This window comes from Ambystoma mexicanum, chromosome 13 (genome assembly GCF_040938575.1).
Source record: "Ambystoma mexicanum isolate Mex_15411 chromosome 13, UKY_AmexF1_1, whole genome shotgun sequence".
NCBI classification, from domain to species: Eukaryota; Metazoa; Chordata; class Amphibia; order Caudata; family Ambystomatidae; genus Ambystoma; species Ambystoma mexicanum.
The window spans coordinates 235,530,020-235,555,610 of record NC_090938.1 but is presented as its reverse complement, the minus strand read 5'-3'; the positions used below and the strand labels follow the sequence as shown (position 1 = coordinate 235,555,610).

The 25,591-nt window shown below is 44.6% G+C and overlaps 1 protein-coding gene across 1 annotated transcript in view; it reads right to left on the bottom strand.

The window, feature by feature from the left end:
* IPO9 (importin 9) overlaps positions 1–25,591 on the bottom strand; it is a 904,513-nt gene that overhangs the window by 543,077 nt on the left and 335,845 nt on the right. The window contains exon 8 of the mRNA XM_069633697.1: positions 17,366–17,466. Coding sequence (XP_069489798.1) covers positions 17,366–17,466 — 101 coding nt within the window. The remainder of the gene's footprint in view (positions 1–17,365; positions 17,467–25,591) is intronic.

Here is a 25,591-nt window from a genome sequence, read left to right as displayed (position 1 = left end):
TACAGTCAATAACAAAAATCATTGATGACAGCATGGAAAGCTACATCAACTTGAATGTGATCCTATGTGGAGACTTAAATTTCTCCTGGTTCGAAGATGGCAAGATCCTCACAAAGCATAAACATCAAACCAATGTAACTGGTAGAGGCTACCAATTCCAACAAGCACTGATCACCAGAAACTCTATGATGTTGAATGGTCAAACAAGAGGAGACATCCCTCCAAATCACACGTGGCACCGGGACGGGTGCAAAAAAAATAATTGATTACATCTGGGCCTCTAAAACGATGTGTCATGATATCAAACATCTGAAGATTTTGGATTCGTCACTCAGCGACCATAATCCGCTACAATTAACTTGGAAAGCGCTACCAAAAACAGCGATGAGTAAATTTACTCAGTCGATGGAAGTAAATCAAAGAGGCAACAGACTCAAAATAAATAGTCGACAAATTGAGAGTCTAACTAAAAACATGTCTTCAACAACTGTTGCTCCGAAGGACAAATTAAATTATACGGCACTGCTGCCACAGTTCAAAACCAAGTACAATCATGGAACCAATTGTAACTATATAAAGAAATATGAATTTAGTACCTTAGTAGCTCAAAAAAAAGAGAATTACATCAAGATCTTCGAAAATTGAAAAAAGGACCAGATTTCAACAAGCTTGCGCTAATGAAACAACGCAAAATTAAATACCGTAATTGGTTGAAATGCTTCGCAATTACGAGAGACCAAGAGCGAGGTGAGAAAATTCTAAGGATGATTATCTGTCACAAAACTAAGGAATTATGGAGCATCATAAACAACAAAGATGTATTTCAGAATGCTAAAATGCATCATAGCATATCAAAAGTAATCTGGCAACAACGCTTTCAAAAGGTTTTCACAATCAAGGAAAATACCAAGGTCAATGATATTCCAACAGCTGCTCAATTTTGGGACACAAACGAATCCAAAGAAGATATCATAACAGCAATTAAACACCTAAAAAATTCAAGAGCTGCTGGGCCAGATGGCCTCACAAATATGATACTAAAAGCAAACAACGAGCCTTGGGCAACATTTATCGTACACTTGTTTCGAGTAATATCCACGACGAAGACCTTGCCTCACTCGTGGAACTCTGCCATCATAGTTCCCATATTTAAAAAGGGAAATCGGGACGACCCGGCAAACTATCGTCCCATTGCCCTCTTGGACATTGTGGGCAAGTTTTTTGCAACCTTTCTACAGCAGAAGCTTTCGAAATGGGCCTCAGCCACTGGTCACTTTGATATACGTCAAACTGGCTTCACCAAGGGTGTTGGCACAGAATTAAATATGACGATACTAAACGTGCTCAAACTAGAAGCCCTGAAAAATGGTAAAAACCTGTTTCTTGCATTTATAGATATGAAACAAGCATTCGACTCATTAAATCGACATAAATTATGGACAAAATTAAAGAAATGGTCCTGTCCACCAGAATTGTTGCAACCAATAATGGCTCTTCACAAAGACACTTCTATCAAAGTACGAATAAATGATGTAGGGGACCTGTCTGAGGAGATAATAACTAACAAGGGAGTTAAGCAGGTATGCCCCTTGGCGGCCGTCCTCTTTAAACTATTTATATCTGATGTCTCTGAAGCTTTTCCATCGTTGCAATGTTTTCCACCAAAAATAAACGATCAGAATATCAGTTGGACCATCTACGCTGATGACATTGTTCTAATAGACTCAACCCCCATTGGCCTTCAAAGACTGTTAGTAGCTCTTAATAGCTACCTAATAGACAACGATCTAGAAATTGATGTAGAGAAGTCTAAGATCGTGGCGATCGGTGACTCATCCAAAAGACTAATCAGAAAATTTAGATGGAAACTCGCAGACGTGCAGATAAAACACGTCCCAGTGGTCCGCTATCTAGGCACTCAATTTAACACCTCAATTAGAGAAGTCGAATGGATGGAAGACCTAAAACAACGCATGATAACTTTCACTGCAAGGGGCAAAGTTACACGCCGAATACGGAAAATTTACATTGAACCCTGTATTAACCTTTTACTCCCAAAAAGTGATTCCATCGATCACATTTGGAGCTGAAGCTGCCTGGAATTTAAGTTACAAAATGTGGTCTTCCCTGGAGGGAACGTTTTGGAGACGTATTTTCAAACTGCCAACGAGTGTATCGATAATCTCCATAAGACACGAGCTGGGAATTGATTCCATGCACAATATTGTTGTATGGAAATCTATGGCAATGCTACGGAAGATGTCACTAGAAGATCCGGTTCCCGCGTATCAAATCTTATCCTTAGATCCCTCTAATTCATACCATGGCATTCTGTTAGAATGGATAACCAGATTAAAACGGATACTCGAATACGCAGACATAAAATGGGAAACATTACTAGCAACACCGCAAATTGCCAAAAAAAAAAACAGAGCATGGAACTGGATCCAAAATTTGGACCGAAGAAATGCTCTGAAAACCTCAATTGATCTAGGACTAGCAGTTAACAGCTTAGATGGATTACCAAAATATCTGAAAATTTCCATCAAGGAAACATCGAAATCAATTCTTGAGAGTTCGATTAAATGCACTTAGAACCAAGGAGATCTTATGGTTTAGACGCGACACACACGTCTCCAATAATTTGTGTAGGTTTTGTGAACTTTCGACAGAATCATTGAAACATCTGATCACGAAATGCCCACATCTCACGCATTCGCGAACTAGTTATCTCGGGAGCTACGCGCCTGTTGATGGTGACACTGAAGGCTGGTGGTACAGGATACTATGGAGTAATAATGTACCACTTACATGTGCAGTATGTGACTTTCTAGAGCACAACCTGAACGATGATTTCCTCATTTCAGCAAATACCAGTGTTGTATGATAACCAACTTCTTGAAATCAATACATTGGATGCTGTTACACGTTGGAAATAACTATACTGGAAACAACAACACTGTGAATTTATGATTCATGTGAACTATCTTGGTTTTCTTGATTGTAATTGAAGTTTGAAATGCAAACTAATTGTTACAAATAAAATAAAAAAAATAAATAAATAAAAAAAGAGACTAACACAAGTCACAAGAGACGGATCGTCTATTTACCCTCAGGAGAAGGGAATCATTCTCCTAACCTTAGTTTTCTTAGTGGTAGGGCCAGTTAGGGTAGTTTTGGAAAGCCGACTTATTTCTTTGGACTTCAGGACTGACAAACAAGCACCTTAGTAACATAGGTAGGGACCACAGAGACACAGGAAAAGTTAAGCCTTATAATATTACTATAATAAAAGATTATGCATGTCCTCAGAGTTGGTGTCCTCCTCCTGACTCGCCACACACCACAGTGTGGAGTGGGACCAGAAAGTCCCACCCACTTCCTGGGTCCCTACACAAATGGCATGAACTAGCCCGCGAAAACAGCAGCTTTCCTGGGCAAATGCATAACCATTTAAGCAATTTCCTGACCCGAGAAGGCAGAAAGAAGGCAGAGAAACAATAAGGCCAAAGTACAAGCAACAAATCATGTGGCACAGCCATTTTAGGGCACTAGCCACGTTTAGTAGCCAGACGCAGTAAACGCATACCTACACACTGAATGTACCGAAAATAAATTGTCAAAATATAACTGCTGCCAGCAGCTTCTCTTTAGGCACACATAAAAATAACCAAAATCCCCAGTGTAAAAGACTAGGGTGATACAAATATCCCCACAGCACTCTATTGTAAGATGCAGTGTGCATAGTTAAAAAGTTACGCAAACAGGTAAAAGACAAAAGGGAAACAGTTTCCCAGTACTGATATTCTGAAGAAATGATACGTTTCACCTATGGCGAATGAGCAAAACGTCAGGGGAATGAAGCGGACAGCTTCACTTCCCTATAATAAGTGAGGACAGGTTAAAAAAAAAAAAGCAAACCGTTTGGGGGTCCATAGAATATGGAGGGAAAGTTGCCTAAAAGAGAAATCTTTCCCCAACACTTTGCACCAGGAGGCGACCTCCAAAATGGCTGAACCATTCAAACTGGTGAGTAACAAGCTGATCCATATGGCTGGTGGCAGTGGATATAGTCTACCGACCTTTGTGTATTTTCTCTACCCTGGATGTGTTCACAGCTGAACTAAGTAATGCACAGAAGGGTCACCACTGACCAACAGTGGCTGTCTTTCGCCAATTCAAGATGGCTTGTCCTTTCTTGGTCCTTCCGCTGTGCTGGAAGGGAGAGGTCCCGGCTTGACATAACTTCAGCGGGAATCCATTCAGAAGCCCGCCAAGGCTCCAGCGTGTTTGAGGACAGGAAGCAGGGGAGGATCTCGAAACTCAGCTCGTCTGTCTTCTGGCATGTCTGACTCAAACTATTTTCAACTTGGAGGCTGGCTGTCCTGAAAGGAAAGCCACCCCCCAAAGTTTTAATATTTCATGAATTTTGTTTAGCGAGGTTCCTGGATAAAAGATGAGGATCCCAAGGCTGAGAGAGTCGACCACTGGTACTTAATCCAAAGAGGAAGAAGAAAAGTCGTCTGCAGCTACTTCCTTTCAAAAGGCCCCAAAACCACAGATCCACGTTGGAGAAGGAAGAATCATTTACTGGAGCCCCCCCTTGTGGGAATGCTGCTGCGAAATCCCTTCAAGAGTCCTTCCTTCCATCACCACAACCAAGGAACAGGAGATCGGGTCTGCGTCCAGCTTCATCATCTCCATCACTCCCAGGTACGACTCCGTCCCTCGGGTTGGTGGGAACAATCAGCCTTGAGCCCTACTAACCCCTCCTTCCATACAGGGAATATACATTACTGCCAAGTTAGTACAATTAATTTACATGATAATGTTGAAGACCTAGACAAAGTATTGTGCACGTGGCCAGGCTGACCTGCATAATAACAGTGAAAATGCATATAATCAAACCCACAACACAAAATGCATAAAATATTGTGTAGGTAGTGACAGACCTACTTACCTGCACCAGTTTTTCCAGTCACCATTACCTCGGTACATGGGGTCCCTCCCTCCTTCAGGTTATGTAGACAATTTATGAGCGTCATCAAGCTAGATATTACATCAGACTCTTTGGCTCAGCACATGTCTTGCGTTCTCTCTAGCCTCCCTATGGTTTTTGTGTCCTAATTGGATTTCCATCGGACGGGAAGGCCGCCTCACCTATTCTGCTTGGCAGAATCTTCCTGGATATAACACAGTAAGTTCTTTTTCAACCCACTTGGTACATCGGAACTTGGGGTAGGTCCCCGGACCACTCTTATATTACACATGACCCTGTGACATGGGTTTGGGTGAGGTGGTGGATTGGATTTGGACTCCCACTCCCTCTCTAGGTACACAAGGTGTTTGGTGTTGGAGTCACATGCCATCATCTTCTGCATGGTATCTCCTGTTGGTGATGACACACCTAGTGGGCTTTCAGTTTATTTTTAATTGTACATTGGGTCTTTTTTAAGATCTTCTAATAGTCTGTTTCTACACTTCACAATGCTCCAATTTCTCTGGGGTCCTGAAGAAGGCGGCACACCTTCATACCCGCCGAAACATCCATACCGAATATCAGGCACTTCCTGTAAACGCAGGCTGCCTGGTATCACCCATCAGGACGTAGACCTGGGTTGTGTCTTTAGGCTGTGAATATACAAATAAAATGCTGGCCTTTAATATCTGGATCCCCAAATAACACCCTTATTCTCTAGATTAGGACTTGAACAGGGGATGTTTTCATCCTCATTTCCATACCTTTCTATGGTGTAATCCAGACAGTAATTTTGAAAATGCAATTGCTTGTGTATGCAATTAATGTGGGAAAATCTGTTCCCCTTTTTCTTTCATATGTTTACATTATTCTGTATTATGTTGCACACAAGAGAATAAGCACCTTGTATATTTTTCTTATTAGTTTTATATTTGTTCTATCTAGGTTTTCAATGAGTTATTGAATATTCCTACTCTACGGACTATTCATTTGTCTAAAATATAATACAAATATACTTCATTTATTAAATATTCATTGTATGTCACATTAATTTGTTCTGACCTAGCCCACTAGTGCTTGCAGCTTCAGTTATTGTGTGGTCAAATAACAAACCAATATCAGGTTTTTGAATGGTTCAGTTATGGACAAACTTTCTTGTTTTGACGACTTCCACTCATTTGTTCCCAACTGCTTTTGAGTTACCCCTTTGGGTACCTCCTCCCACGAACATGTATGACAGCCAGATGTGCTGGTTGGTGATTACTAAGCTCGACAAGGAGGCATTGGAAAGAATTACTAATTCACAAGAAATTAAGATATTCTCTTAAAACTGTTAAACAGTTCAGAAGCCACAAAGGATAGTGTCATTTGAGTCTTTGGGAGAAACTATCTGGGACAAAGCTATTGGCAAACAGCATCCACAGGTTCAGATTTCCAGGTTATAGAAAGGGATGTCCCATGTTCAGTGCAGCATCTCGAAAAGAACATGGAAGCATGATTTAATGAGTGGTGTGTACACTGCTAGTCAGAGTTATAGTTTCAAAATGACATATAAAAATTGCTAAGAGTCAAAAATAATGTATTGTGAAACATGGGAGGTTTTTTGAAGGACAACATTGTTTTATGTTTAATGCAGTTGTCATGGCAGACATTATGCCATCCCCTTGGACAAGTAGTCTCTGGACCACCAGCACCCCCATAGTTCTAGGCCAATTTCCTCACTGGACATTGCCAGTAAGGTATTTGTTCAGGCTAGAGGAGCGGACTCAAAGTAGCTATTATCTGGAAGCCCTTCGAAACTTGTTTCAAGGGAGGCCTTTGTACAGTGGACCACTGCTTCACACTGCACACCAGCATGGAGGAATACGGTATGGCTAACGGAAGATTATTTTTGGCTTTTTTCAGATTTGGAAAAAGCATGTGGCGTAATTTACATTTTATATGGGTCCCTAATGGTTTATTAAATCTAATCCAACCGTGATATGCAGACATCTCACTGTGTCAATAAACAAGAACAAGGAATGAAACATCGTTTTCCACTACCAATAAAGGTGAAAAGCTGGGATGAACGTTGGCCCCAATTCCCATCAGACGTTGATTCTAGTACTTCACTTAGACAAGTTAATCTACCCTCTCTGAAGGGTGCATTTTATAGCATGCTTCTTTATGCTGTAGACTGGCCATTTTGGACTTACACCAGTAGGTCTCCAACAGGGCCTGCTAAACACAATTGACATTTTTGGGGACTATCGTTTGGAATTAAATATGATAAACAAAGATGATGGTGTTCGGGAAAAGGGTAAAAAGCTTGCAGGTAGTTTTGAAATCAACTTGGTAGGATATATATATGATATGATATATAATATGGCATTTGTAACGCGCCTATACAGAAGTGTTTCAAGGCGCAACGAGGCAGGGAGGGGGGAACAAGGGGAAGACAGACAACGATCCCAATAGGCCAGGTGTCATTCAGATCGCGCAAGTGCAGGGGTAGGGAGAAGGGAGAAAGTGCATGGGGAAGGGGGGGGGGGAGTGCAGTACAAGGTAAGTAGAATAGAATAAAATAAATAAAGCGGGCTAGCTGGTGGCAAGTGCAAGGTAAGTACAGACAAGTGCTGGGAAGGGGGGGCTGTAAGGATAGAGAGACAGTCCCGCAGTGCAGGGGTTGCCAGGGATGCAGTGCAAGTGGACAGTGGCTGGGCCCAGGACCGGGGTCGGTGAGAGTGGCCCAGTTGCAGATTCAGTGCAGTTTCAGCGAAGAATTAGCAGGGGAGAGGGAGAGAGAAAGCAGAAGCAAAGAGGAAGGTTTTGAGGTGCTTCCGGAACCGGAGATGGTTCTCCTCAAGTTTCAGGGAGGCAGGAAGGCTGTTCCAGAGGGAGGCCCCTGCCGCGGAGAGAGATCTACCCGCAGCTCGTAGCTTCGAGAAGCGGCTGACCCTGAGGGAGTTGGAGACGGATGAGCGAAGGGCTCGGGAAGGAAAACATTTAGGAAGAGAGAGTTGAAGGTATTTAGGCCCCAGGCCCCAGAAGGCCTTGTGGACAATGCAGAGGGTTTTGAACTTTATCCTCGCAGCCACTGGGAGCCAGTGTAGAGATTTCAGTCCTGGAGAGATACGGTCCCTGGGCTTGAGGCCAAGGACAAGTCTCGCAGTTCTGTTCTGGATGAGTTGCAGAGGGCGGAGAGTGGAGGCAGGCAGATTAAGATAGAGGCTGTTACAGTAGTCCAGCTTAGAGAGAACCAGGGCTCGGGAGGTAGTGAGCTTCTGGGGGAAGGAGAGGAAGGGAAGAATACCTCTGAGGAGGTGAAGCTGGTAGTGTGACTTCTTAGAGACGTCAGATATATGAAGAGAGAAGGAGAGTGTGGAGTCGAAGATAACCCCGAGGTTTTTTGCCTTGCAGGTAGCAGCAGGAAGAAGGCCAAGAGAGGCTGGCCAGTGAGCTGCATGGAAGGAGGGGGTGGGTGTGCCGATGTGTAGAATCTCAGTCTTACTGGCATTAAGGCAGAGGTCATTGGCGGCACACCATTCCTTTGAGGGGGCAGTCTCATTTTTATTTCAGCCTTCTCTTCTCAAAGAGCGGTGCTTGGTACAATCATTTTAAGAAGACAGCTAGAAGGGCATCATTAAGGATTAAAGGGCTATTTACATTGTTATTTCAAGTTCGAGGCATTTTGATTGGACAAGTGCCTGGAGGTATTTAAAGCAAAGGTCTGTTCCATGATTTTTCATGACAAGGAAAACTAGGATTGTGGTTCAAACTCCCATGTCTTGGAGGGGTTGCAAAAACAATTCCTGTGCAAAATAGCAGGCCTCCCTGCAGATACACCTGGTAGCGCCTGTGACGAATCCCAGGCTATTGTCACTGCTTCCATGGGGGAAACTCTGTCCCATGAGGCAAGAGAGCAGAGGCCGCTACCAGATAGTCTCCCTGTGGGTGGTACTAGGCAGGAGCAACTCATGGGGAGGGAAATCCCCTATGGGACCAGTGACTACAATCGTGGGAGAATGCGCTATCCCACACATGTCCACCTATTACCTTCAACTCCACTCTTCCCCTCCCCTCCCAGTAATCCCCCACCATGGATTTTTGTAGAATCATCCCCACTTCCAATACTGAGATTGGAAAGAGCAGTGATGACTCGCTAAAGGCCTTTGAAATGTATTAAAAGTCTTGAAAAGTTCTTACCTGCTGTTGTCTGTGTTCATTTTATTCGTACAACAGAATGTTTTCCGAGTTACTAGAACAGTGATTTTACTTACTTTTGAATTGCATTCATTGACTTTATAAGTTCACACTGATTATTACATTGGTTTTCTATTGTATTTATTAGCTTTGAACTAGTACTTACTGATCTGAAGATTTATGTTTACCTTGTGTATATAGAAAATAAATAACTATTTTATTATAACGCTAAGTGTGGTGTGTGTTTCTTTGGGCCTATGTATTTTTTAAGTTCTCTGTACTGACCTACAGCTCACATCGCCTTCCTAAGATAAGCGTGGCTGCTCTGCCACACCACCAAACCCTTAAGTGGTACAGGCCTATACTAGAAGCTGGAGCTCTGTATACCAAGGGGACTGTTTTATAAAGCCCTACCACAGGTGGACTTTATAAAAGCTTCCTAACACGCAGTAAAAAGAAAAAAAGTGCACTGGAAATAAGTCAAATAAGGTTCACTGGCCCTAACTGGTACTAGGCGCATCAAATGAATAAATAATTTTGACAAACAAAAGTGAAAAGGTATAAAATGAACTACTGAAGTACGCCACTGTAAGGTGGTGTGTGTGACAAAAACACAGGAAACCAGATGAGACAAAATCCCTGACACTGGTAATATGGGCGGACCAGTGGCATCAAAAGTTATTAATCTAGCAATAACGGAAACTAAAAAGGGTTTAACTACAGTTAGTAAAGATTTTCTTTTAACAGCTTTCACTCCCATTGACAGAGGGTCTTCCCACCTCCCTCCCCCCCCAGGCGATACAGAATGAGAAATAAACACTAAGAGCACATCCAGGAAGCAGGGGGTGCACATAGAGGAGGGTGCGCGATCACCTTAATGCATGCATTACAAGCCATTTGGTAGATACGGGTGAGAATGCCATCTTGGCAAGTGGCAGCAATGGTAGGATTTAGATCCAAGCGTGGCAAAAATTTTGTGTGTTAGTATTAGACCCCTTGCATGAGCGCAAACACCACCCCCCACTCTGGCCAGGTTTCAGACATCCACAACACCCTCCATTTTACAGAGTTACAGGCCTGTGCGCCCTGGAAAGAATATGTCCTGCAAGGTCATGTTCCCCTAGAGCCCATTCCTGTATCTGCCAGGTGCTTGTTACAATGATAAAACAACATTGTTTTAAAGAACCCAATTGTTAGGCCGACTTCACCTCGGATGACTAGCCCAGCAGCACGCATGTGGACGGAGATGGACAGATGAAGATAGACCAATGGCCTAGCATCCTATATGGAGGCGGCCCTAAAGAGCTCGTCCAGTTCGCATTGTAGAATTGTACTACATATAATTACGTCAGTGACATTGTTTGTGCTTATAATGTGGTGCAGTGCCTACGGAACACAGAACGTTCGGCGGCAGCAGAATTCTTTGCTGATGCACTTCAATTTTGTAGAAATAAATACTGGGTATCGTTGCAAGCGTGTATTGGGCCTTTTTCCATGGCGGGCTGCATTTTCTCTGGTTTGAGTGCGCAGGGGCGTGCCTTCTACATGAATAGAACCCCAAATTGCTGCGAAGATTTGATTTGGGGCCCGACTTTTGAACCAAGTGTTAAGACGGATTTCCAAAATTAACTCTGGGGAAGATTTTTGGGGGCCGCCCTATTATAATGAACAGGGAGATACAGATTTTATCCAAACCCAATCAAGGTAAGGTAGCAGAGCAACAAGGCTTAATGTCCAGAGGAGTGTGAGTGGTCTAGGGCTACAATGAGTCCACACAGATTACCACCAAAAAAAATCAAGTCGACAGGTAAATTAAAAAAAATACAATTGATTAGGCCTTTGAAACACACATTAAGCAAAGAAAACCTCTTGTCAATTATTGTCACACCAACAAGACAAAGGAGATATCGGAAAGCATTTGATGCAATAACCAGTGCAACACAGGTAAGTACTCTGATGCATTATAACTAGAAAAATACACTTTAGGATAATCCCAAAACAGCTTCCCTAGCTCTTATAAAGTCCAACCAGTTAGATGGTTTGGGGGCCTTACACCCAAAAGTCAATAGTTCCAATGTATATACTTTGCAGGTAGGTTCATGGAAAGATTGGCAATGGCAGTGGTTATGGTAAGAGTACAAAAGTTAAGCAAAGTTCAGGTAAGTAAATTCACTCAATCCCAGACACTTGTTTAGTTCAGGAAAGGAATCCTTGATCAGGCCTCCACTGACCAAAGTCTGGAAAGAGTGATTTAGGGACCGTAAGTCATGCCCATGTAACCCTATGGAGAATGAAACACCCAAATCAAGGAAAGATGCAGACTTCACCAAACCCCTTCAAGGTGTAAAGAAAATAGATTGCAATGGGAGTCACCAGGGATAGGCCGTGACAGGGGGATCTTAAACAGACCAAGGAGCATGCCCAGCAAAGCGCTGGTTGATGCAAGTAGTATGAAAATGCAAGAGCAGAAGTCTTGTTTCACAAGTTGAAGCTCCTCCTCCAAGGATGCACTTGGAACAGAGACAAGTGCAGCAAGGTAAGCCAGGAGAAAGCTGACCAGCCCATCTGGAGATCCAGGGACACTTCCAAAGGCTCAGAAGGCACAGATTCTCAAGCAGGGGTTGAGACTGGTTATTCCCACCAGTCCAGTGGTTGAAGCACAAATATTGAAGGTCTTCTTGAGATCAGGCACACTAGCAGGGTTTCAACAGGACCTTAGTGCAGTTGAAGGTCAGCTGCAAAAGTCATCCTTGGGTCATCGGCGGCTGCACTTCTTCATAGGGATTTTTTCTTCAATGATTACTTGTGGTATGGGTTGCAGGAGTTCTTTAGCCAATATATGACTGGAAGCTCACCCAGGTCCACCAATTGTAAGGATCTGCACCATTCAAACTAGCAGTGGCTATCCAATCATGGATGGCCACTGGTCACACAATCGTCCCAGCAACAGACATTGAGGCACCAGGATGAGGACTGGGACCAGACAGTTGCAGCCCCACATCCGGCTGCACACACAGACCACCCCAAGCCATGAAAGCAGCATCTTTCACCAGGAAAGGACATTACATATGTGGCAAGTCCAGCACTGAGGGCCGGAAGAATGCCAAACAACAATATGGACAAAGGACAGGCAAACATCTTGTGGAGCGGCAATCCTACAGTGTTAACCACTCTTACTAGCCATTTGCGGTAATTGCAAAAGTGCACAAGTAGAAAGTTTAAAACGCTGTTGGAAAATATCTGCTGCCACAAGCCCATCCTGGACATATTGCATGTATAACCAAAAAGTGTTAGAAATCAAAGAGTCATATGGACACAACCTAACCGCGCATTAGTGATGTGAGTAGTTGTAAAAAAAATAAAAAACCCCATAAAGAGAGAGAGAGTCTCTGAACACTGAGTTTTATGGACCAATAACACTACCCATAAAAATTAGCACAAAATCAAAAGGCTTTACTTGCAGCCAAAAGTTGAGGTCAGGAGTAAAAACAAAGCAAACTGGGTGTCCCATCGAAGTCTATTGGAGGAAAGCAGCAAAAAGAATCTTTCCCATCACACTTGGTTTACTACACTTACAGTCAAATATATGTTGCAAAATACTGTATTTAAAAGTGAAGCATTGGTGCTCCTAGCGGAGAACCCGAAGGTAACTATGTTTATCAATCAATACGTTTATGCGGTTGAAAACATCCATTAAACACAAAATATCAATTCATAATTTAAAATTTCCACATTGGCCATTCAGAGAAAATTCTCCCACAAATATATCTTACTTTTTTTTAATCCAAAGCATGCACATAAGCAATGTATATAATAAGTACATTTGTATATAAAAGTGAATGTTTTAGTGTGTTACTTACCAGTGGTTTTTAATTGTTGAGTGGTCTATGGCCTAAATAAATAATGTGTTTATTTTGGGCTTGAGGTCTTTCCTTAGTACTAGCAGATGTTATATCACACTTTGTCCTACCTTTAACAAGGACTTTCAAATTGTCCATCTCATTTTTAATCTCTTTCATTAATCGCCAACACCGCTTTCATCCATTCTCCCATTTTAGTGGTGATGGTCTCTTCCACCAACTTTAAGTCTTTCGCCAATAGCCCTGGTTACTGTATTTCAAGTTATTCTTTACCCTCTCCAACTTGCTTGTATCCTGTGTCTGCCAACTGCTTGGGGGTGGGGAGGTGGCGGGGGGGGGGGGATTCTGAACTCCTCTGCTTCTTTACTGCTACCTGTTTATCCCCCTTGGTTGCTGGTATCTTTTTGCTTCCACCTCGTTTTACAGCCCTTTAAACTACTCACTAGCTTAACAATTTGAGGTGGGTTCACTGGGGGAGATGTGTGGTGACCTAGGTACAGATGCTACCAGAGACCCATATCAATCAGACAATGCTATTGACGGAGCTACCTCATATACGTCTAACTCCTCAACCTCAGGAACTGCTCTGCCATATTCTCCTTTGTGATCACTCAAAGAATTATTTGCAATCTTTAGCTGAACCTCAGCTCCTGTAACATTTATACCTTGAAGGGTACTAGACCATAATTTATCCTGGCAGTGTATTTCAATAATGTTAGCGTCATGGGTTTTCGGAGTTATAGCATTTTTATTAACCAGGAAAAGGTAGTTTTGGCCTCCTTCCTGACTCCTTCCTGAACCGGCAATAGTACAACCCTAAGGGGTGCTAATCTATCTGTTTTTGCAGTGTGTCTAGTTCCCCTCACTGCTGTTAGAATTTTCTTGTGTTGGCTCTGGATCCCAAAAATCAATTAAAATCGAGATATGTGGGTGCAGCAACACAGTATGAACTCGGTGCCCTATAAAGTACTCAGTGCTTAACATGCAGAACTATTATTATCAGCACTTAAGTTCAAATGTGTTGACCTAATAAATATACACAAATTAATACAATCCGGATATGCCAGCAATTTGATCGCTCTAGGATGGCCTTCCCTAAAAGTTCAGGTGCTTCTAAAAGGAGTTATACAGACACAAAAGCCAGTGGTAACTTAAGTTCATATATAGAGCAACCAGAACCAAAGCAGGAGCGACAGATGCTGCAATAGCGGGTCAGGCTGGCCAATTCGATTATTCCTGTCTTCCGCCACACATACCTCTGATCCAGGGATTGGTTAAGGCTCGTTCATGCTTGCCAACTGCAAACAAATTAACCGTTTTATGAAGTTATGGAAGTGAGGCACGCCCGATTGGTCCGTCTCCCCTCTCCTTGCTCCCCTCAACCTCTACCCTCAGGCTGACCTAGATCAAATTATGATTTGCAGTCTCAATGGCAGCCACGCACACAGCTCTTGGCCTTAATCCTTCCCTTGTTCGGATACAAATTAGGCAACACGGCACAGCAGTCATTAACCAAAGAAAAAGAAAAAGCAGCATCCTTACTTCCTTTATATTGCAGTCAAGGTCCATGAAGGATCAAATTGCTTGGGCTGCCTCTAATTCAACAATGGCCTTTCCAGAATAACGTAGTGGGGCCACACCAAACGGCACCGCCACCATCACCCCTTCGTTCTGCTGCATTGAGGGTAAAGCCACTCCTCCCGCCCAACTCCCAGCGAGAGGGCAACTCCCACACCCTTAATCCCCACAGGCTTTCGGCCCTGCAGGAGGGATGAACAGTTTTAATGTAAAGGGGCGTGGCCCAGATCACGGCTCGTATGGTGGCCCTGCGGGGCTGTATGCAGCTTCTCCCGTCAGCCCGACTCCCGCAGCCTTGCTCCCCGTGGGCTTTCTCAGTTGAATGGTTTTAATAAGCCTTTAGTTGGACTTCAGAAAAACTTTCCTAACGCCCATCACTAGGCGAGTTGAGCAACATTCAAAGTTTTGGCAGCCATCCAATCCTGGAAGTCCAAAACCTGTTACGAAAGATTCCTCTTTACTGCACCTTTCCTTCCATTTCTGTGAACCCCCAAACTTGTTGCTTTTATTTTTGTATCTATCTGTTCTTTTTACAGTGCAGTGAAGCCTTAGGCTTTACCACACCGTCTTTTGCTCATCTGTTTTCGGGAAACTGGCTTGTCCTTCTGCCTGTCAGTACAGGGAAACTGTTTCCCTTAGTCTTGTTACTACTTTTAGTACGTTATCACTTGTGGTAACTTTTTATCATTGTACAATTCATCTTGCAATGCAGTACAATGGCGTTTACCTTTTGTTTTTCCCTAGACTGCTAGTGGTCAAACATGGCCATGCCACAAGATTCTTTGATTGACCTTTGGCCATCTTGTCAGTTAGCCTTCCTCTGGCCTGTGAGACCAGGAAAACCCTTATATGGACTTCCAGTGCCTGCGAAAGCAGAGGCATTTGGCGGGCTACTGGAGGGATGTGTGTGTTTGCTGCCAGGAAGTGGGCTGGGACTGTCTGGTCCCAATCCACAAACTGGTGTCCGAGTGGTGTCTGAGTTTTGCAGACAGTGGTCCTGATTGGACCACTGCTGAGGTGCGTGTGTGTGGTAGGGGTGGGGGCAGATATGTCATTGGCTAGTGGGAGCTGCTGCTCTTACCTGGCCTTTAGGATAAGAAGAGGACACCCGCACCCAACTCTAGAGATCCTGGAAGAAACTGAAGGAGCCAAGACTCCTATCCAGCTGCAAGACTTGCAACAAGACCGTGGACCTATCGGAAGGAAGCTTTGCGACCAACTTCTGCTGCTGCTCTGGTAGAGCCCTGTCCTGGGGAAGATCTCCAGCAGTCCTGTGAAGGTGCTAGGAGCTGCAACCCTTGGAGTAGAACATCCATTCTTGACGTCAGCTCAGAGTCCTATGAAGAAGAGCCTTCGGAAGTGCCCCAGGAACACCCTGTGGCTGACCAGCTCTGAGTTTGGGCTACCGTGCTGCATATCTCGCCGTTCCGAGTTGAGGCATGGAACTTGTGGGGCGCGGGGAGTGGGGGTAGGGGGGGGGGGGTGTTCTTCAGCTTGTGCAACATGACGTACATGTGGGAAATCTTGTGGTCCTAGTGTCAAGGGGACATGCGATAGCTGGGAGACTGGCCACAGGAAGTGAATCCCTTTGCGTGGCCTTACATCGGTGGCTGTCGTCCGAAACTGCTTACCTGTGTGCATTCCAGTCCCGAGAGGGGCCCTGCATTGAGTTCTGCTGCATTCTACAACTGGGAGACCATGCACCAACATCAGAGACCAACCGGAGAGCTGCTTGCACCTGCAACCCCTGGGAATCGAGGGCTGAGGCTGACGGCGGGAAAAGAGACCTTGGACCACCTTCTTCAATCGACCTGCCAAGTCCTGTGAAAAATCGGAGTAGGGGGGCCAAGTTGTAGCAATACTTACCTGAATCCTTTTAGTCCTCTTAAAAGTTTGGAAACTTTTAGATTACTTTGGCTTTGCCATTGCTTATTCACACAATCACTCTGAAAGTTCGGAACACATTTGTTAGCTAGTTTAATCTCGTCCGCTGACACTTGGAACTGTTCACTGGACCACAGAGACCCTACTTTTATTTTTTCCAGGTTCACAAAACTGGATGCCACTTTGTTAAACATTTGGGCACAAGGCCCCATACTTCTTAGGGATGGACTTCGGAAGTTAGGAATGAATCTCTGAGGACTAGTAGTGCTAACACTAATCCGTCCACCAGGACAGAGTATAGAGTATAGAAAAGCACTCCTAACATGACCAAAACTCCCTTTGGGACATCACTGTAGAGGTGAAATGGATAGGAGTTACAGGCAGAAGGTGGATATAGTCCCACTGCACTGACAGCCATAGCGACTGGTTGGAGCTGTCCAAAGAAAGGAGGTAAATTGAGTTTGAAAAGGAGCCTCGCTAATACAAAAAGAAGTCAGTAACATCAAAATAGACAACAAATATACTGGTGGTCTCAGAGAATGAGGTTTTTATGCAGTTATAAGGAAAACCTTTCCAGAGACTGATGCTTAATGAGCAGAGTAACCACCCAGTTTCAGAAGTAAATTGGGAACAGTTTGGGTGCCTGGCAGTAAAATCATACAATGCTTAAAGGCACACTTCCAGCCAGGATTGACGAAGAGGCTGCGAGGATACACTCGAATAACAAAAAGCTAGTACGTGACTAACAGAGTAAATGTCATACAACCAATCACCGGGAAAAAGAATTCTATACTGAGCAGTGAAGTTTTTAAGAAGGTAACACACAAAGTTCAAAGAACGAAGCATGAGAAGAAAGGAAAACCAAAAGCAGTAAAAAGGGTATAAGGCAGCACTTTCAGTCAGGGTATTCCAAACTATCGGCAAGATTTGCTGCATGGAGGACACCATGTGCTTCGGAAAGTTCTTCACCAGAGCAGTGACAGCCTGCAAAACAGAAGGACAAGTAGAGCATGGATAAAGCATTCACAACAAAGCAATCTCAAACCGAAGTTAACAAAGATATTATCCATTCAAAGGTCAACAGATTGTCAGAGGATCTAAACATTTAACAACTGACACCACCCCAACCCTTCTAGTTTTAACCCCTACCTAATTAAGGTGTCAGAAGAGGAGACGTGACACATCACAATGGGTCATGTTCAAGCTTGCCCTTGTAAAGCCTTTGACAATCCTCTGGCCACTATAAAGACTATCATTTCCTTTTCCTCTACACATCGTCTTCTCACATTTCCCTTGAAAGCAACATGAGGCCCATTACTAAATGGAGTGCAGGGCATGCAGTGTCAGTTTTCAAATGGCAGGCAATCCGGGGTCAGAGGCAAACACGTATTCGCCTCCTATGCTCTCACGCTCTGGAACAACCTTCTTGCCAACTTCAGACGGGGTACCCCCCCCTCCCCCCGCCTGAGATTCAGGAAAGGAATGAAATCACTGCCTTTCAAGGAACACTTGACTAAAACAAATGGAACCAAAACCCAACGTGTACATCCTCTCACAATGTTCCCCACCCTTCAAAGTACAAGCACTTTGTTGATTTCCAGCATGGTTCACACAGTAAAAATCAACTGCAAACAAACACACATCAGGCTAGGGTCATGCATGAGTGTGTGCGCAGAGGTCTGATTTTTGTTTGGGACAGGCTGGACGGTCCCATTCGTAGACAAGAATACAATTGCAAAACTAGTGTAGCTTTAAACCAACTAACTCTGCATTAGATACTTTCACTGTCTGGGCGCGGATGAGGCGTAGTTAACCATCTAACCTCCATGTAGGACAGTATCTCACCCAAAAGGAAAGAAGAGACTCTACAAAGTTACTCTGAGCAGAGCAGTCAGGCTGAACTTCAGGACACAGAAAGGCTACAATTATTCCCAATAATCGCCCCAAAAGAATACCACACACTCGTGTACTGAACAAACTACACTATTTACAAGGTTACACAAAATAATTACGATGGGAAAAATAAGTACTCAGGTTAAACATAAAACAGCAGCATCAAGTAGAAAAACAACAAGAGGGGCGTGACCTGCAGAATCCTGTTAAAAACATCCAAAATTGCCGTCCAACTGAACACAACTGTGGTGACCGACCCAGAGGCACCTTTGGTTGGGGAGCAGAGACAGAGGGAGGACGGCGGAGAGTGGAGGTCTCCGGCCTCCATCTTGTTCGAGTGGCAGTGGACCCAGAGTGACCGGTGTGTAGCAGAGAGTTGCGATCCCTGGCCGGGATTCGTCGCACAGTAAAGGGGGAGGCTCAAGGGCTCCGCGATTAATGTTTACACCCTATTGCATAACAGAGGAAAAAAGCAATCTGCCAACATCACAGCAATTTGGCTAAATCCCTCAAGATGGATTTGTTTGTGGAAGACTACCAAAGCATGCTGAACTATTTGATGCAGGCAAACAGCAAACAGTTTTGGGCTACTATTATTAAGACCGTAGGCGATACTCCTGTGAACTGTCCTATTCCGGAGGGCGTATGGGTTGAATTCTGCAGAGACAAGTTTCAGTTGCCCCGCGCTTTTTCCGGACTACAAGACCCCTTGATTGGCTACATAAATTTCTGGTTCCGGTCCATGGTCAGAGGAGGATGTTGAATGGGCAAATACTAAATTAAAACCATTTAGGGCCCCTCGGCCTGAATGGCATTCCATCTTGTGTCTTAAAGAATGCCTCACCACTCTGGATCCCCTTCCTGAAGGCCCAGTTTGATCTTATTTTTGAGACCCATGTTATTCCATCTTCATGGTCTCAATCCATTGTTATTCCGGTCTACAAGAAGTGGGATCCGAGTTCACCAAAAAATGATAGACCCATTGCTTCAACCGACTCCATTAGTAAGGTTCTCTATTCTCTTCTTGAGAGATCTTAATTTGGTTATATGTGAATTTTCCATTATGTCAAAGTACCAAGTGGGGTTTTCACAAAACATTAGCAGTCCTAAATGCGACTGTTAACACATCTACTGCATACTGTCCGAGACCACCATATGGGTGATGTTTATATGGCATCTTTGGCCATGTCCTGTGCTTTCGACTGCGTAGTACGAGAACATATTTGGCTGAAACTGATAAGCTGTAGAGTCCCTCCCAAACTGGTGCAGCCAATTGCTCTTCTAGATAGGGATACATCGATAAAGATCTGCTTAACTCAGGAGGGTGTCCTCTCTAGATCAATTCCCTCCCAGGTTGGCCTCAAGCATGGCTGTATTTTAGCCCCCACACATTTCAATCTGTATTTGGATTGGTATCTATGAGTTGTGGCAGGTGGATATTTACCCTGCTAGGATAAGCAAGTTGAAGCTGCATTGGCTCGCCTTCGCAGACAATTTGATTTTTTTTTTCTGCACGCCCATTGGCCTGCAGCGAAAATTAGACCCATTTCTTCAATATGCAAGAAAGAACAATCTCCAGGCCAATGGTTCTAAATCTAAAATAGTCTTCTCTAGCAGCAGCAAATCCAAGGCGATGAAGTGGGCATAGGGTGAGAGGGTAGAGCATGTTCCTTCCATTAGGTATTTGGGGTATAATCTTTCAAATGACTCTTTAGCTATGTGGAGGGATTCCCTGAAGGGTAAACTCCGTCCTCTCACCTCACATGAAACGTCTTTTGTCCCAGCCCCTTAGACAGCCCTCCCCCTACCAATTGGAGAAATAGACTAGGCACCAGAACCCACCCTTTCGCCTCACGCAAGCTACCCTTAGGGAACTCTAATACTGCCCTCAGACCAAAAATCACAAGCATACCTACAGACCTAGATGACCCCCATAAGGCCCCTCAGCCGCCACCAAGCACGCTCCGTTGGGCTAGCGCCCTGTGTATCACTAGTGCCCGCCACCCTGCCCCAACCAAGAGCCGCACCAACCTCCAGTACACCTTGCACCTTACCATCCAAGTCACCCAAACATCTCCAGTCCTCCCATCTCCCAAACATTAGGATGCTCACCACCCCAAGGCCCTTTACTTAAAAACGCAAGATCGATACCTCCGCATGCCCACAACATTCAGGACCTCATCACAGCCCAAAAACTAGGCCTACTGGCTGTGACTGAAACTTGGCTACATCAAGCATCTGGCCCACCCTATCCCTAGCTATACCCATTGGCTTCACAATCCTGAAAACGGAGAGACTTGTTTAAACTTTTGGCCTGGCGCACTATACAAATAAACAATATACAAATACAGATGCTGGGGGGTTGCCCTTATCTATAGGGACCCCATGCACATAAGGCCCATTGCCCTACCTAGGGTGGACAACCTTGAACTGCTATGTCAAGCTCACAGCCTTGTCTTCCGACTCCCTCACTATCCATACCATGTACCGCCCACCTAGCCCCATCGGATCCTTCGAAGAAGACCTTCTACAAACTATGGGAGCCAACATCAAGCACACTACCAGAGATGATATACTAGGAGACCTGAACCTGGAACTTCATTACCCGTCAGACCATCATGCCACTTAATTGGCCAATTCCCTCTCCGACATGGGGTTCAAACATTGCATCAACTCACCCACCCATAACAAAGGCAGGACACTGGACTGGGTGGCTGACCTTAACAGTCAGATCATCGTCTTAAACAACACGCCATGTCCATGGTCTGATCGTCATATACTTTCCTTCACCTTCTCTCCATCCAAGTCGCGCCAGCACACACCACAGGCCTCTCCCCCTCCCCCCAACCTGGAATCGCATTGCCTGAAAAATGAGTAAAGAAACCCTATCCTCACACCACTCCTGCGAGAGAACATGGTCTCCACAGACCCCAACAAACTTGCAAACATTTATGCTGACACCCTAACCAAGGCAGTCAAAGCTGTTGCCCCACTGGCAACAAGCAAAGCTAAGCCAAGCCAAGCCAGTTACCCATATTAACGCTTGGTTCAACCCCAACAAACAACATTGCTAAAGAATACAGGTTAACCATCATTGCAGCCAGACAGGATTGCATGCGGGCCAATACATTACATACCATAGAATTGTTTGGAGAATCCGGGAGACGTGGCCTGAAACTGGGTTAGGAGAAGAACCTGATGCCAACATAGAAATAATATATGTTATCTCAGATGGGGGGCATGAGATATCCAGGCTAAATGAGATGGTGATGTCTAAAGTTGGGAAGGATCTGACGCAGCTGAGGCTAGACTGGGAGGCAGAGGTGGGAACCCCGATAGGGGATGGGATGTGGGAACGGGCGCTCGGACTCCATAATAAAGTGTCAAGGAATGCTAGACTTAAACAAATACAACTATTTATACTGCATAGAGCATATATGACGCCCTTGAGGATATCCAGGTTTGAAAACGCTGGACGACAAGCATGTCCCAAATGTGACGAGGAGAACGCGGATATGACACATATGTTCTGGTCATGCCCAGTGATTGAGCGATTCTGGGGAGAAGTGGCACGAAAGTTAGCTGAGAAAGGGGTCACGCTTCTTATAGACGCAGCTTGGGCTTGTTTGTTGGGAGGGTACCCCAGATCATCGAAACTTAAGCATATTAATAAATTGAAAGACCTTGCATATGTGCTTGCTAAACGGAGGATCGCCATGGGTTGGAAGACTTGCCACAAGCCACGGGTGGCGGTATGGTGGAAGGAGTTACAGAAATGGGCAGAGGCAGAAACGATAGTATGGCAAGAATCGAGTTCTGTAGGGGGAAGAAGAGATAGGGACCCTGATGGCATGGAAATCACTTATAGCTGAATTGTTTGGAGCAATACATGATCTGACTGTATCTACAGGAGGCGAGACCCCGCCGCATGCGGCGGACACGGAGGACAATAGGCTCATGATGGGGGGTGGGATGTGGGGGAAGCAGTGGCCGAGATTAAGCATTAATGTGATTATTTTTTTTTGTTTGTAAATGGACTGCGAGTTTGGTTGTATGTTGGTTTTGTTTTGTTTGATTAAAATTAATTTTAAAAAAAACCATCATTGCAGCCAAAGAAAGCCTACAATGCGAGAATCACGAAGGCCTGCTCTAATTCACAGGAAAACTTCCGTATTCTCAGAGAATTAGAAACACCAGCTGCCCCTGCCCCACCCGTCTACCATCTTAAAAGACGAGTCTTGGTGTACCAGCATTCAAACCGCCATGAGATCTAAACTTCACTTCCAACAGGAGAAAATACTGGTAAAACAAGATCTCATTAAAGTAAAAAGGCACCTGCAGAGATTTCATGGAAGAGACTGCTAATATTAGAAAACTCAAACCATCTAAATGCAAAGGGGACATCTGCCCAGCATCCATTATCAAGGCTTGCAGACATCCAAGCCCCATTCACTGCTAGTTTTGATAATGCATCATTCTCCTTCAACCACGCACCTAAAAGAATCATGGGTCCTCACCCTTCTGAAAAAACCTAGCCTAGACCTGTCAGCCCCCCCAACAAAAACTGCCCGATTACCGCGGTTCCTTTCCTACAAAAATTCTGGACAGGGCAGCCTACAACCAAATCCAACCGTTCCTTGAATCCAACCACATCTTGGGAAAGCACCAATCAGGCTTCCGACCTGGACACGGAACTGAGTCAGCATTGTTAGAGCTAAGAAAACAGATGGACAGTTTTAGAGACGAAGGAAAGTCAACTCCTCTCCTCCTACTTCAACTATCAGCTGTCTTCGACCTAGCAGACCATAAAACCTTATGCCACCATCTCAATGCAGCCGCCAACTACGCCCAAGAAGCCATGTCTTGGGTTGCTCCTCCTTTGAGGGTAGATCCATGAGTCTCTTCACGGACTCAGCCAATGACTTACCCATTCCCCCTTTCCCCGGATGCCAATCTTTTGTGGCGTCCCGCTAGTGCCCTGCGTCTCCCCTACACTCTAATATCTTCAAACACATCTTTGACCTCATGGATGGGCTCGGCAAAGCCTACACCAACTATGCAGACGACACCCAAATCCTCTTCTCCCCCCCCCCCCCATCAGGAACCTATGAAGATGACTCTCACCGTCAACAAAATGTACTCAACCATTCATACCTGGATGGCTGTGAATCATCTCTGCCTAAACGATGACAAGACAGATTCTAGTGGTAGGATCACCAGCAACGCTAAAGAAACTCTCCCCACCCACCCATCCCCCAATACCCAGCGCTCTTGATCGACTATCAAAATCCCAGCGTCTGAAAATCTTGTGAGTTCATCTAGATTCCACTCTCTCCCTCACTAAATAAGTCAATGCAATTGCATCCGCAGCAGCATACACTGCCAAACTACTAAACTCAGACAGACCATTCTTGACTCCATCCAGCGCTTGCGCAATAAGTGGAGCAAGACCAGACTACTGTAATGCCCTCTTTGCATGCACATCCAAGAGAAATATCTGCAAATTGCTGATAATCCAAAAGAATGCACTCAGCGCGGCACTAAATATATCCAAGAGAGATCATCTCTCTGCTGCTACAAACGAGGCACACTGGCTGCCAATCCAGGAAAGGATCAATTTCCAAATCCTCACCATCACTCACAAATGCCAGCAAAGTCCACCCACCTACACCGCACAGCCAAAGTTCAAGTGCTCCAGGAGGAGGAGGAGCCAGGTTCCCGGTCGTGGTGGCATCTCACTGGAACTCCCTCCTGCCCACGCAAAGAGCAGATAAAATGCTCAATGAGCATTCAGGAAAGCTCTTAAAACTTGGCTTTTTGCCTAGCTGTGGCCCGGATGAACTCAGACACAAGGTGCTAAGAGTCTGCTACCGGCGCCACAGTTTGCCTGTTTTTTTGTTGGTTGTCAGCTATTTTCTCCCCAAATATGTACGGTGTAACAGGTTCGCAACAGTGCCTTGATGCCTCCGGGCTTGGGCGCTTTACAAATGCAAAAAAAAAATAATAAAAATTTAAAAAATCATCTTCAAGCCTTAAGTTAATACCACATGAAGATTGAGCCGGCTTTACTCTATGGGCTTGAACTTTCTCCTCTGGATTTAGGTCATTTGAACGTCCTGCAGGGGCTTCGTTGGAAGGACGTCCTCAATCTGGCCTAATCTATCGTCAATGCAGTCATTTGTCATGAGTTGGCCCTCACATCCCTACAAGCTTGCTACTTGTGGAGACAATTGTTAAACTGTTCTTAGTTTCTCAGGCCAGAGGAAAATTGGCTTTACTGCGACTTAGGTGAGGTGGCCAGGGATAAATCCTCAGTCAATTCACATACGTTTATAGGATGCAGGACTTAATTTAATTTGTTAGTTCCTCAGAGAAGGAAGTTCCAAATCATCCTGGAGGGGTGAAATTGAAACTTTTTAGGCAGGTTTGGTTGCAAACAATGAACACCAACAAATCATATTCCTCCTAGATGGAGTATGTGAGATTCATGAGAAGAAGTGTTCACCTTTCTCTGTATTGGATCAGTTTTCCTTCCATTAACAATCATTAACCTTGCATGCAGTTTAGACTTAATCAGTACCCGACCAGAGATCGGAAAAAACACTGGGGTTCCTTGGAAACTTCAGGTTCCTCTCTGAATTGTCATTTTTGCTTGCTTTGAGACATTGCGTCACTGGGTTTTGGATTGTGAAACTCAACAGCAGAGTAGGGCCTGAATGTTTTGATACAGATTTTTCTGTTTATGTGCGGGGGAAATGTATCTTTACTAATTGCGTTACATCCATTTTGAAGTCCTGTTTTAAGTTGTTTGGATTGATTGTATATGTAATTGTCATGCGTTTTTATGTGTAAGGTTTTTTACAACACAGATCACAAAAAAAAAAAAAAGGGGGCAGGGGAGACACGAGTGGCAGTGGCAACTGGGGTGAAGACATCAGAAGACAGAGAGACGCAGGTGGGCTGTACCGTGCAGCGAGCGCAGGGATTATTCGAATGCCGCCGCGGCTGGGGAAAGATACTTGCGGGTCGGTGAAAGGGGTCGGTGGGGTGTGCTGGCTCCGCCCCCCTCCCTCCCAGAGAAAAGAAACAGCAAGTGGCGAGAAAACTGCAGGCATGACAGGGTGGATACAGTGCCGGCGGAGACTGGAAATATCGAAGTGTACAAGACTGAGGCCTGCAGGGAGGAGGAGGCCGGGACACAGTTACAGAAGTGATG